This window comes from Apus apus, chromosome Z (genome assembly GCF_020740795.1).
Source record: "Apus apus isolate bApuApu2 chromosome Z, bApuApu2.pri.cur, whole genome shotgun sequence".
Taxonomy (NCBI): domain Eukaryota; kingdom Metazoa; phylum Chordata; class Aves; order Apodiformes; family Apodidae; genus Apus; species Apus apus.
This window is the reverse complement of record NC_067312.1, coordinates 48,838,883-48,852,437: the sequence shown is the minus strand read 5'-3', so window position 1 is coordinate 48,852,437 and position 13,555 is coordinate 48,838,883. Positions and strand designations below refer to the sequence as shown.

At 34.0% G+C, this 13,555-nt stretch overlaps 1 protein-coding gene across 10 annotated transcripts in view; it reads right to left on the bottom strand.

The window, feature by feature from the left end:
• The window catches only part of PPIP5K2 (diphosphoinositol pentakisphosphate kinase 2), a 55,326-nt gene that overhangs the window by 3,576 nt on the left and 38,195 nt on the right, over window positions 1–13,555 (bottom strand). For 3 of the 10 annotated variants that reach the window (XM_051643640.1, XM_051643641.1, XM_051643639.1), the window contains 9 exons: window positions 12,710–12,837; window positions 12,402–12,516; window positions 10,990–11,097; window positions 10,787–10,903; window positions 9,876–10,049; window positions 7,668–7,841; window positions 6,376–6,445; window positions 4,255–4,371; window positions 3,328–3,390 (listed from right to left, as the gene is read on the bottom strand). In XM_051643640.1, coding sequence (XP_051499600.1) covers window positions 3,328–3,390; window positions 4,255–4,371; window positions 6,376–6,445; window positions 7,668–7,841; window positions 9,876–10,049; window positions 10,787–10,903; window positions 10,990–11,097; window positions 12,402–12,516; window positions 12,710–12,837 — 1,066 coding nt within the window. Of the gene's footprint in view, window positions 1–3,327; window positions 3,391–4,254; window positions 4,372–6,375; window positions 6,446–6,740; window positions 6,765–7,667; window positions 7,842–9,875; window positions 10,050–10,786; window positions 10,904–10,989; window positions 11,098–12,401; window positions 12,517–12,709; window positions 12,838–13,555 lie in introns of all 10 variants that reach the window. The other 7 variants (XM_051643644.1, XM_051643642.1, XM_051643643.1 and 4 more) reach the window with 7 other exon arrangements.

The window sequence follows — 13,555 nt, the reverse complement described above, 5'->3', positions numbered from 1 at the left end:
TATGTTGTCAACTGTTAGCAGAAAAGAACTAGAAATGCTACAACTTCCAGGAAATAAATTTGCAGAATTGACGTTCTATCATCTTCAGTATTCTGTGAAAGCAAACTGTTGCCTTAAATTTCAAAGGAAAACCACTGTTAATACTTTTGTACTTTGAGATTATATATTTTAACATTTTAAGACAGATTTACACCTACCTTTCTGCATTTAAAAAAGTACTTGAAAGATTAGAAGAATAAGTATAGCAACCCAAAATCTAAAAACGTATCAGACTTCGCTCTTCTATATTAACACTGATCATACACCAACCATGCATAACATATTACTAACGTATTAAGAAGCATTTATACATATTGGCAAAAAAACCCTGCAGTTCTCTAAAGTGATACAAATTTGACTACTCAACAAACAGCTCTTCATCCAACTGCATTTCAGAAGAGTAAAATATGTCCATTGGTATTTTCAATGTATAGCTGTAACATTACAACTTTGTAATTCAATACTGTAAATTTACAGTTGCTACATTTCTTTTAAGATATTTAAATGAAGAAACATATAGTGAATGAAATAATGTTTCAAATTTCAGTTCAAGGTACATTTTTTAGAGATAGCATTACGATTTTGAACTATCCCCTCCCTTGAAATACTAAGCATCAATATTTCTGTGATGCCCAGTGTTCCCCACTCACTCTTCATTTAGTGCCTTGCACAGAGAAGTACCTCAACAAAATTTCAACCCCCAAATGTCTGCATTTATATTTGAATCCACCCTGGCCATACTCAAATCTGAGGAACAGTTGCTTCAAATACACAGTCAATTGACATGTATTTCTGTGAGCTTCACTTATATTACAAATAAAATGTTGCATTGCATGGAAACTTGGCTTTCATGTACAAAAGAAATACCACCATATATTTAATTTTTATTTTCCTATAAAGACAGTAACTAAGCTGCAGTAAGCAGTAAGCACTAAGATGTTTGTCATACACACTAATATCCTAGATAACTATGCACGCATGCAAAGCGCAAGCCCTTTCTTTGCATTACAGTAATATGCAAGATTTATCTGTTTGCACTGCCAACATAGTCACTATCACTTGAATTAGAATTTATTTTTTTTAAAAATTTTGCACAGAACACAGTAGGGACAATGTCAGGTTTTTAACAGAAATTAGTGTTATAATGCAGCATTACAGAAAACCGGAAAGGAATTTTAAAATACACCCATGCCCTTTAAAAAAATAAAAGAAAAAGGTTTTCTTCTTTCAGGAATTTCCCCTCCATAGTTTGTTTCCTACCCCCCTCCCCAAGTTTTGAACAGTTTTCTGCAGTGTTTATTTGAATTTTTTATTATATTTTATTATATTATGATAAATACATTTGAATTTTAATGATGAAGAAGCCTGACAGTATCCCTTTAAAAAAGCTATTTCCTGTAAACTAACAGCCTTTGGTTTTGGGCTGTATTTATTCTGAAAACACTGTGCCCACCAAAAGCAAGACAATGAAAGTGTTAAACGCAACATCTCAAAAAGCCACCCTGTTGTCTTAAATTTAAAAGCTATAGAGACATACCACTGAAGCCTAGAAATTCCACAATGGAAATGGACCAGCACCTAAAGAGGTGTGGATGTTCTGCACAGAGGCCCAGAAAATAAGGTAAAGCACTGTCAGAAGATAGTTGTTTCACCATGTTCCTTGAACTAAAGATGGGGGGTAGTCTGAAATGAGTTAAGAGGGTGTGATAACAACATAAAAATAAAACAAACAAACAAACAGAGTGAAAGGGACAAGGAGAATCAGAATGATAGCCCAGAGGACAGACAAAACAACATCAATATGTTCTTATGTTAGTAGAGAACCCTCAGAAACCAGCAATATGCTTACGTTTCATAGGGGCTCATACAACATGCATTAATCTGCATAGATGTGTGGTAAAACTGCTGTATTAACTTAATCAGAATAATCAATGCATTCATTAAAAGCAATGTAGATCTTTTATCAAAGAATGCAGCCACAAGAAGTGCTAAACGAAACAGAAAATAATCATATTATTACATACTGATAGTCAAATGCAGGTCTTAACTTTCTGATCTTTTGTGTTTTGGAAATATTATCTGGTTTAACTCTAAAGATGACCATTGGACTCCTAACTTTCCTATTTGAAACTGGGCACTAGAATTGGCCTTTTAGATCAAACAGTCTTAATGGTATTAATTCAGCCTCAGTATAGCAGCTTCCCTTAAAGGAACATTGCAGTGCAGAAAGTCATTGTGATTCCAAATTAATATAATAAAGCCAAACAAAAACCCAGCCTTTTTAAAAAACCTTGTTTCTAGGAAAATACATTTTCAATCTAACACAAAAAACCTGATTATTTTTACTGCAGTTTCAATAAAAACACATCAGTGTACTCTGACAGTAGTCATGCATGTTTTAAAACTGCAATCTGGAAAAGCTACATTACGATCCAGTGGATGCTGTAGACTGAGTCTGGTTTTCATGAACAGGACACGATTTGGACCTATTTAATCACATAAAAAAATAGGCACAAAATATTTTGCTGAGGAAGAGAAAGACATAACTCTGTCCTGTGTATTAAACCAGACTTTTTTTTGTAACTGTGATACACTGAAGACAAGCTAACTCTCACTCTTGAAGCTCAAGAGGTCAATGTAAGCAACAGGAAACTCTTGCTGTGATTTTTAGTGCAATATGTAAGTTATTTGCACATCTGATGAACAGCAAACTATGATAAGGTAATATAAATTTTTGTCCAATGATAAGTTTAGCAATTTAGCAGGAACGGAACCAAAGCTTCTGCGTTAGTATTTAATTTAGCATCACTTCAAGAAGGTAGTTATGAACTCCAGCTGTCAATTCAGTGATTTATTTTAAAGTCAGCAGGCTCGGGTGAACAGCTCAGCAGGAGAAAGACAAAGAGGAAACAGCAGTTGTCAAGAAGTGCATGTCTAATAAAGATCAGATGTGATTCTGTTTTTATCCTGTACCATACAGTCTGATCACAGAAGAAGCTGGGAAGGATAACTTACTGCAGAGATCAGGACTAACAGAAGAACTTCAGTTTTTTTAAGGATTTTTCTAAGGAATGAATTTTGATGTTGTATTTATACTAATAAATGGTAAAGAAGGGATTAGGACATCTTATGATTACAAATATATTTGGGGTTGTGTTTGAAGTTAGGAACAACAGACAGCTGGATGATAGTGTACACCCGTATTTGAAATTAAAAAAAAAAAAAAAGGGATGAAGCAAAAGAACCTTTTGTTTTTGTTTTTGTTTTTAAAATAAAAGCAAAACGTACCATTGGTTGGGTGTCGAGCAAATGAGATAGAAAACCTTTTAACAGCAGAACCGCGTGTGGTGTCTGAGAAAGAGAAAAACAGGTACCTGAAATTTGTAACAGCTACCAAAAGAGGGGCATTTTAAAAAAGGTAAGAAGAAAAAAAGAAAAGATAAGAAGGTATTAGAACTGAGTGGCATGCAGAAGGGACCGAGGAAAAAGGCTAAAATCTAGACAGAGGTTAAAAAGAAGAAAATTTGCATTGTTGGGAACTGTAAGATGTATGATGGAGTGTATGAAAACAAGCAAAATGAGTTGATGATTCTGGCATACAAGGTTATATCAGATTAGAACGGAACACTGAGGAGTGAATTGGGGGAAAACTGCATGAATACTATTTCACCTTAGAGTTATAAAGGTATGCTTTGACAGCTTTACATTCTGAAATCTAGTGACAGAATTTCTTCTCTATCCAAAACTGAAAATCTTCTGCTCCTTTGTAACCAAAATCCCACCGAAAAAAGGTCAGGAATCCTAAAATTTTCACCATCAGTATTTAACTTGTTAGTTTGCAATTTCTTCCATTCCTTGTGTATCCTCCAAGTAATTTATTTGGTTCAGTGAATAATGATAAAATCCGAAGTTTAAAATGAGAGAAGAATTTCAAAACCAAAATTTTGGGTTTACTTAAAAAATGCACTTGTTGAAATCTTCTGGCATGTATTACAAGTCTGTGAGCTAGTTTTCAAGACAGAAATAAGAATTAACTATGCTATTAAGTTAAATATAAGCAAGCTATAGGCAATATGGAAGCAATAAAAACTCATACAATGAATACTAAGGCAAAGGATTCTAGGATTCCATTAAAATCAGTAACCTACAATTTATCTTTAGAGTTTTAATGTGGCACAGGGATTTGTGTGTGCATGTGCGAGAGTGTGCACATACCATCTGTGAAGCCAGAAGTCAGCTTTTTACGATGAGTACGAGCATAATCCTGTAGGTTAGGTGCACTTGAAGAACCCCCGAGCACTGAGGTGCTAAACAGGCCCGCACAGTGAGACCCTGATGGGAGTTAGAGAAAATACATACAACAACCAGGTGTTCGTCCATTCACATTGGGGATGCATGCAGCATGCAAGCACATGGCTCTTACCACACAAAAGGCAACTTTTGGCAGTGCCTTGGACAGGTTCACAATATGCTTGTAATGTCAGAGTGGTACTTGGTAGGCTGAAACTATCATAATTTACTGTGGTTTTACTCATGACACAGCACCCTCTGCTATATGTGCAAAGTGAGGACCGGCTTTAACAAAGTGAGTTCTTGTCCTGTTTTCACTTTTGGTAAAAAAGTTACCAGTTAGCACCAATGTAAATATAACTAAAACAACAAAACAAAACCAAGATTATGATGATGATGTGAAAGTTGTGTTTTTTAAAACCCACAGTTCTGAAATAAATACAAACTGAAAAAATACTGGTCAAAATCAACCTTTGAGATGACAGGCTACAATAAAGTACTCATGCATACCCACAGACTTAATATGGACATATTTGCCTTCTAAACACAACAAAGTGTTAACCAAATTGGAAACACTCTATTTGTCAGTGATGACAGCCGAAATACAATGTTACAAACTGAAAATACCTAAAAGTTCAAACAAATTTAGCTTTACTTCCTTTCCTAAGTCGACTTTCGCACATCTCCATGCAAGAGAGTACTTTTGTTGCAACTCACACATTCCTGCCACTAGGAAGCGAGTTTTAACAAATCAGTGAAAGCCACAGACAGAAATACAAAAGTAAGTTATAATCATCAACCATAAATTAAATTGACAATAATGAACAAAATGGAAAAAAAAGTTGCCATTTTTTTCCTGTAGTTTTTATTACTAGTTGAAAGAAGAAACTTTTCCACACATAACTTATCTTTTAACATTGAGATAAGTTAGCAGCAGATTTTTTATTTTTTTTAAAATCAACTCTCTCTCTCTCCAGGGATACTTCCTTTCATTACTTTTAATGACCCAGTGAGGGGAAACATTACTAGCACATGTGACCAAACACAGCCAAAATAAATTGGTGCCTGGTCTGTGGCAAAAGCCTTTCACAACTGAATTTAATAACTTAATCTACACATAGAAATACACTAGCTTGCACAAGGCATATTGTGTCATATGTTGGCAGAACATGTAACTTTAGCAAGAACACAATAAAAGACATGACTCCAATAAACAAGAGCACCTGATGTATGCATTTTACTAATGGAAAAACAGGGAGAAAAGTATCACAGAAAGATTAGACATACAAAACCACAAATCTTTACAAAGAAAAGAAAAGCCACTTTAAATTTATGCATACAGCTTATGCATTTTCTACTCTTCATTTTTCTCATGAAAAGACACCCAGAAAAAAAAGCAATACTGGTTTACAGTAGTGCAAGAACATATTTTTACATATCAGTCGTTTATATGCCTGTTTCAAAGAAGCAACAGAAAAGCACCACTTGAATTTAAAGAATTTTAAACAACTGATTGAATTATAGTGTGATTAATTCTAAAGCTGAAAGGAAGAGATTTATTTTAGGAGAGGGAATGTGTGCAAAACCCCTGATATTGTCAAGAAACTTGAGGTTTGTTTCCCATGCCCCTCCCCTCACTAAAACACCTTCAGTTCCATCAATTGTCCACAGTAGGAAATGTTCATGTTTGAACAGTTTCCAGTGCAGGCCACTAATCCAAAAGCTTCTTGCAAAACCAAAAAACTGAGTAATGAACTACATTATCTTAAAAATCTATTTCATATTAAAAGTAATCCTGTGTACCTATTGTAAGCACATTCAGTAGTGTGAACAGTCTCAAATAATTTGCAATTCTCAGTTATAAATTGTTTCAAAACTTTTGCTGCAGAAAAAATGTCCAGTTCATAGGCATTTAGCATATATTACTGATAACAAGTACTATTTAGTCCTGTTAAGATAAAAAATATTCGAAGAATGTACACTGTGTAGAACAAAGGGCAAAGAAAAATGCTAACTTCAAACAAAATTTCAATTCTAGGCACATACCTAGACCACTCTGCTTTTGTTCCAGAATAGTTCTCGGTGTTCGTAAGTTACTATTGCTTTCTGATAGGACCTGGATATAAAAAACAGAAAAATAAGGGAAAGTAGAACAGCAGTATGAAATGTCCATGTAACTTGATACAGCAGCCTGTTTCAGACAGACAAGTGTTAATAAGCTGTATGATACATGTTAGTAAAAAATATGTAAAGGAAACATGAAAGATCATGCAATATCCCTTTCTGAAGGGAGTCCATTTCACATATGAATTCCTTGCAATGAAGTGGTGCAAAGCAAGCATTCAGGATGAGAAGGGACACAGACCAAGACAGATATGAGAACAGACATTTGAGATTTTATTTCATTTTACCAAATGCACTCTCCTAAACTGCGCCTGTATTGAAAAAAGGAGGGGAGGGAAGGAAAGACAAACAAGCTATTGAGGACACCATACAATCACTGATCCATGCACGGGCTCAATCAGTGTAATCTTCAGATGCTCATAACCTTAACAGATACAAACTTTTGCCATGTAAATAGTTTTAGAATTTTCCATAATAAAAAGAAATTATGAAAATTTTCAAAGAAAAAGGATTTGGTTAATAGAACACCATCCATTGTCATGCCTGTAAACAGCATCTCAACATAATAAACCATCTTTAGATATTCAATGGTACTTATAAAAATTTTGTTTTATTTTTTCCTGACTTTCCCCCCAATATTTAGAAAAAGCTCCAAAATACTGTACAAGTCAATGGATGATGTACTGTGATGGGAGTTTCAGATACCTCTGTATACAGAAGGCGAAAATTATTAGTACTAGAGTTTGTTCCCTGCAATAGTTAATACCAGGCCACTGAAAATATGATCTATGCAAAACAAGTTTTGAATAGCAATATGAAGTACCAAATAAATTATTTTAATGGTACTGGTCGTAATTATTAAAAAAGTTTTTCAATTTACCTACCACCAAATTAAGCAATGTTGTTTTTAAAGTCTTAAAGGACAACTAAACCAAAGCACAAATCTGTTTCTTTAGGCAGTAGACTAAGTCATTTTCACTCTGGTAACATTTAGAGTTCCTATGAAGAAACCACATTTTTAGGAAAATGCGTAACGCGTTCAGTGGAAAAACATGCACTTGCTCTTTTTCCCCCAAACATTCTCGGGAAGTAATTTTAAGAAGTGGATGAATTTGCTTCAAATATAATCCATAACAAGGGATTAGATGTCCTTAAAGACAGTTGGTTGTTGCTTGGAATGCGTAATAATGTTTAATGAAGTAAAGTTTAAAAACCTGTTGCCATGAGCCAAAAATACTGGATGTGAAAGCCAATGATTTAGGGGAGACAGGGGAAGAAGTGATTTGTTCCCCTGATCTGCGTCTTCGACGCCCAGTACCCACACCACTGGTGTAATGCAGCCAGGTACCAATACACTCTGGGCTAGACACACTCAGGGGGCTCTCTTCCTGGAAGTGAGAAAGGGGGCAAAAAACAGCAAAGCATGCAAAGTTAGATACAACAGAGCCAAATGAACAGAAAAAAAAACAAAAAAAAACAAACCAAAAAAAACCACACAAACCAAAACCCAAACAAACAAAACAAAACCAACCAAACAAACAAAAAAACCCAAAACAAAACTAAAAAGCCAAAAACCAATCTGCTTGCACTCTTTTATATAGAACAATATTGCAATATTAGGAATTAAGTCCCACTTACATCTTCTAAAACAACACTTGAATCAAAGTTTAGGTAGACTATTATATATGAGAGAAAAATAATTGTTACCAATAATTTTAAGAATTTTCCCCATGTTGGAAACAGAAAATCCTTGACATAGTGTTTAATAGTTTTCCCACTCTAAGTACATGAAACTTTCCTATTTATTACTTAATAGTTTCAATTTCTAGTCTATAACCTTATATAAAAGATTCTAATTTTTGTAATTGCCTTTGAGACTTCACAGTGCTACTACTCACTGGTAGTAGCACTATCCTGACTAGTAGTAGTTTTCCAACCTGAAAAAAGCCCTAAAAAGTATCTGATGTTGGACATCTATTAAGACTTCACAGGAGGACAGTGTCAGGGTAAGAGTCCTCGATGCCCTACATCACCATGTATTATTAACTATCAAAATTTTTAGCAATACAGAATTTGATTTCCAATGCCAATGAGCCTTCCTTTCTTGTGTTACTGTGAGAACTCTGGGGTTTTTTTTGTATTTTCAAAACTCATTCACAGTTGCAGACCTTCTGAAAATATTGCTGACTATACCCCAGATTAAAACTTCCATATTATTTTCAAAGTAATGGACATCAATGAAGACACAATTGCCGTATAGGGTAAAAAAAAAAAGTTTAAGGCAGTTGCAGTTTAAGTTGCAATGTCTGTTTTTAAGCACTTGAAAATACCACATGGTTTAAATATTCCAAATACTGTTTTTGCAGATTTCAGTAGGCCAGATGAGCTTATTTTTCCTTTTTCAAAAAAGTTTCATAGTATATATTTTCTTTGAATTGTCTGTTTTCTTCCAGGTAATAAAAAAGCACTGAATGCTGAAACATATTCCATCTGAACACGTTATCTGCACAATCAAAATATAGCAATTTATTTTATTGCTAACTGCTGAGAGTAACTTCTACATAATTTATGAAAATGTTTTAATTTGCTTAAAAGTTATTGTTAGAAGTTTGAAGTAATAGACTACTAAGTTGTATGTGAACTCATAACTAAGAAGGGAGTTTGAATGATCATAGTGAATACAGCTTTTAAAAATGCAAAACATAGGTGTTGTGAGCATCTGTTTCAGATAAAACTTGGAAACAGAAAATGTAAGCCATTCATTTTTATTATCTCTGTTAATTTATGGAAGTCATATGAAGTTATACAGATATCCTTATAGAAGGGAGCCATGCATCTTTTTCTCTCCACACTACCATGAAGAACGCATGAAACACAAACCCTACCTACTTACAGAAAAAGCTTCCAGTTTATTATCTTACCTTCACATGCTTGTCATGTGGAGTCACACCCTCACCCCACGTAAAAACAAATACAGCAGAAGACATGTTTCTCAACTCCTGTACCTCCCCTACCACCCCAATCCCTCTGTTCCCTCTCAGCATGATCACCCTGAAGGTTTGCTTAATTCCCAATGACAGCTGTCTTGTAAGGATGAAAACAAAAGCAATGTATGTTAGTTTGAGGATGTAGGTTTAGACTGAAAAACTCTTCAAATATTTTATTTTCTAAAATGGCTTAAAAAGAAAAAAGGAATAAGTCTTATCACAACTTAGTAATTAATTTGAAAAACAATAAAAAAATATCCTTCAGACAAATTACTGCCCTGGAGGATTTCCCATAGAATAAAAGCAACCTGTTTTTAAGATAAACATCATACTGCATCTGTGTAATAAAAATCAGCATTACATTTGGTTTTGTGTTGTTAAAAATAAGCAAATTAATTTCTGTGAAAGACATTATCTGGAACAATAAACACTTACTTCAACAGAACCAATCTTCCTGGATCTTGGAAGGGGTGACTTTCTGTGTATGTGAATTGGGTCTGATACCATTGGCTTGAACATCACTACTGCCCGATCTGTTTCATCTCTTTTAGAAGCATGTGCCTCCTCATCACTATCATTTCTGTTAGAGGTTTTCTTCAAGCCTTCATTCTAGAAATAACACATAGTTCACTTTTAATTTAGAAGCATGTATTGCAACATGTAGACAGAAGTGACTGTTAAATAAATCTTCTGTGTAAACATAAAGCAAGCTAATTTTAAAAATATAAGATATAAAAGTTGCTCTAGACTTTCAATAAACTATGTGTATTTGCTCCAAAACAGCCACTGCATGTGATAGTGTGATCCTAATTAACCACCGTTCAGCCAAGATATCTGACTCAAATTTTCTACTGGCATAGTAATAAAATCCTGGCCCCACAAGTCAATGTAAAAATTTCAGCCAAGCTTTGCTTTCATTCATTTCTCAAAAAGCAGATGGTAACTCCAGAGACCCGCCCATACATCTTTGAAGATTTCAATTCTTTCTCAACAATCTGTATTCATAAACATGCTAAACTACCTTACTTTCTTAAATATTACTTTCAGTTGCTGGAATATCGATACAATATTGATGTAAATATCCCTTTTCTTACAATGAGTATTTTGTATTTCTAGCAGAAATTCTGGCAAAGCCATAGAAAGTCTAAATTACTTGTGTCCACTACCTCAATTCCCATTCAAAATGGAAGAATACATTAGGACTGCCTACATTTTACTAGATACTTTTCTACCAAAAATAAAAAGCACATTTGTATTTTTTTATCTAACAGTTTTCAGTTCTTTATTTTAGGTATGTCCACATCCAGAAAAACTAACTTTGCTTTAAAGAATGGCAGAATTATTACCTCTCTGGAGGCAGGTCTGTATCCATATCCAGCTGGTAAGTTTTTATCTTCCTCACAGCCTTTGGCTCCTGGACTGAAGTGCAGCTCTACATGAAAACGTTCTTCTGAAGAAAGTTCCTGAAGAAAAATTATTAAATAGGTTCATACTTAAATACATAGCTTAGCACTACTTGTTCCTGAAGCTGTTTATAAATTTTAAATACCTTGTTTGGATCCTCATAAAGCATGATAACAATCTGTGTCATGTAATTGAGTTCATTGACAACATTCAAATAATCCATAGCTCGTTTCCACTGTTCATCTTTTGACTCCTTATGAAGAGGAAAAAAAACACACAAAAAAATCAACAAATAAAACTCAGCTACTTTCTTTACGAAGTCTGATGATTTCCCTTTGCCCCCATTTACATGGGTTTCACATTCATGGCGTAGTATAAAGCTTTTCACAGCTAAGGAAAAAAAGAGATACAACTGGAAAAACAAAGTTATTTACAATTGTTCATCGAATGAATGAAAAGTAGAGAACAGAACTTTTCATATTTTATTTCAGGTTATTTTTCATGTGGTTTCACCCATGATGATATATGTCTTGTAGACAGTTGCGCCATTTTAAACTCTCCTGAGGAGAGCTCGCAATTTTGCAATAAACTAATTTCAACTGCTATATTGTGGAAAATGTTTATAGATATCACACTACCAGTCAAACAGAGTAAATTAATTAAACTAATTCTAGTATATAGAGTAAAAATAACCATATCCCAAACTATTTAAATTGAATATTCACCTTTTTTCATGCTCTAGAAAAAATAATAATTCATCTTAAAGGAAACTTAAAAATTCATCAGTCTAAAACTAGGAGGCTATCTGTTGTAGGATTTAAAAAGCCATTGGTGTTTGTTGTCCACTTCCAGAAGCAATTATGTCAATAACAAGCATTTTACAAGTTAATATATTAATCAAGCTCTATCTTAGAAGCAGCCATATAGTCTTAATGGTGCTGCATTTATCCTCTCCAAGAGCTCAGTTAGGTAATTTCTGAACCTGCAGACCTTGTCTTTTTTAGTCCTTGGTTTCAAAGCCAATCAAATGGAGAATAATGCACCACCTTCAAGATATTCTACAACAGTATAGGAAAATAAGATAATCAGCTGAACTGAAGAAACTTTGCGCTACATGAACATTCTTAAAGTCAGGTAGGGAGGTCTTGACAATATGCCAATGGTGAAAAATAAAAAGCTTTTCCAAAAGTGAATGCAAGAGAATCCTGAATGATAACTTGAAGAAAAGAGTTGGAAGAGTTGTAGGTGACTACACAAGACAAAAAAGTGGATTAGCTGCCCTTTAGAAATCTCTTTCATGTGGCGATATATAGCGCTGAACACACCAAAAGAACTCAGCATTATGTTAAATAAAGGGCATGCTGATTTGCACCAATGTGTACAACAAGTTTATATATGTCTCTGCATATATAAGAGGAAACAAAATGTTTGAAAAAGTGTGATAAATTTCAAAGCCACTTAAGAAAATTAAGCTTTCCATTGATACAACTTTATTAAGATAGTGTCCTTCGGTTCCTCTCAAAATATCAGCTTTAACAGAAAAAGCATTCAACTTACATCACATAAGGCACCATAACGAAGGATGGATAACAGGGAGTGGACATGACTCTCACTGGTAAAATACAGCCGTGTACGAACATGGCGTTCAGGGGACATAACACCCCTGGAATAACTTGAAATAAAAAATAATCTTATTAGACAATAATGAGATACGTCTATTTTAAAAGTAGCTGTCAAGAAATAAATAGATCATACTTTTAAAATCACTATGCACTAGGAAGACATTTCAAATTTAAAAGCTATGGAGTGTCTCCACTAAGTCTTACGGAAATTAATGTAACCATGTAAAAAAGTAGAAGACTTACAGAGGGTGAAGCTTATTTACAGTATCATCATCTTGAGTTCTCTGAAGATCAGAACGGATTTTTCTAACAAGAGGAGTGCAGTAGCCTTTAGCAATCTCTAGTTTTTCAGCCTTAGAAATACCATATTCCTGTTTAAGAAGAAATTTACTTATAAAATTCAGTTAAAAGATTAAAATGCTTCTAATTCAAAGCACGTATATTAAAGGAAATGAATCATCTGTTAGTTGGCTCTGGCTGCAAACTGTTTAGTTTAACATTATTACAATTTACATCATTATATTTTATTACATTTAATTACTGATATCCCTTCAAATAAAAAGGGGTTTGCCTTTTTGCTGTTTCATTTGACACAGAGAAACAGTTTTTCATTCATTAGTTAAACCACAAAAGCTGATTCACATTCTGGTATGATGAAGCTCTTAACCAAAAAATCTAAGGAATTATTCCTCTGCACCTTCCCCAGCTCCCAGTTTAGACATCTGTGGTGCATTTCATCTCACCTGATTTCAAATAACTTTGTTTTTTTTTTAAACAGTCAATGAAGAGACATAAGTGTATTACCTATATAATATGTATTAGTTTGGGGTAACACACCTCACAGAAGATCTCCTATTCACCTCAGGTAATACTGAAAACAGTAGTTAAATACAAAAATATATCTTGAAAATATCTGTTACAGTATCTAAAATACTTTAAAATCTCCTCTTTCAGAAGCTTCATGCTTTGTGCTGCATATGTTATGAATGAGACCTTATTATGATGGAACTTCTATTTAGCCTAAAAAGCAAAACAAGCATTTTTTCTTCAGATTATGTAGGGTTATCATGTTTGCATTTCTTCCTTCAG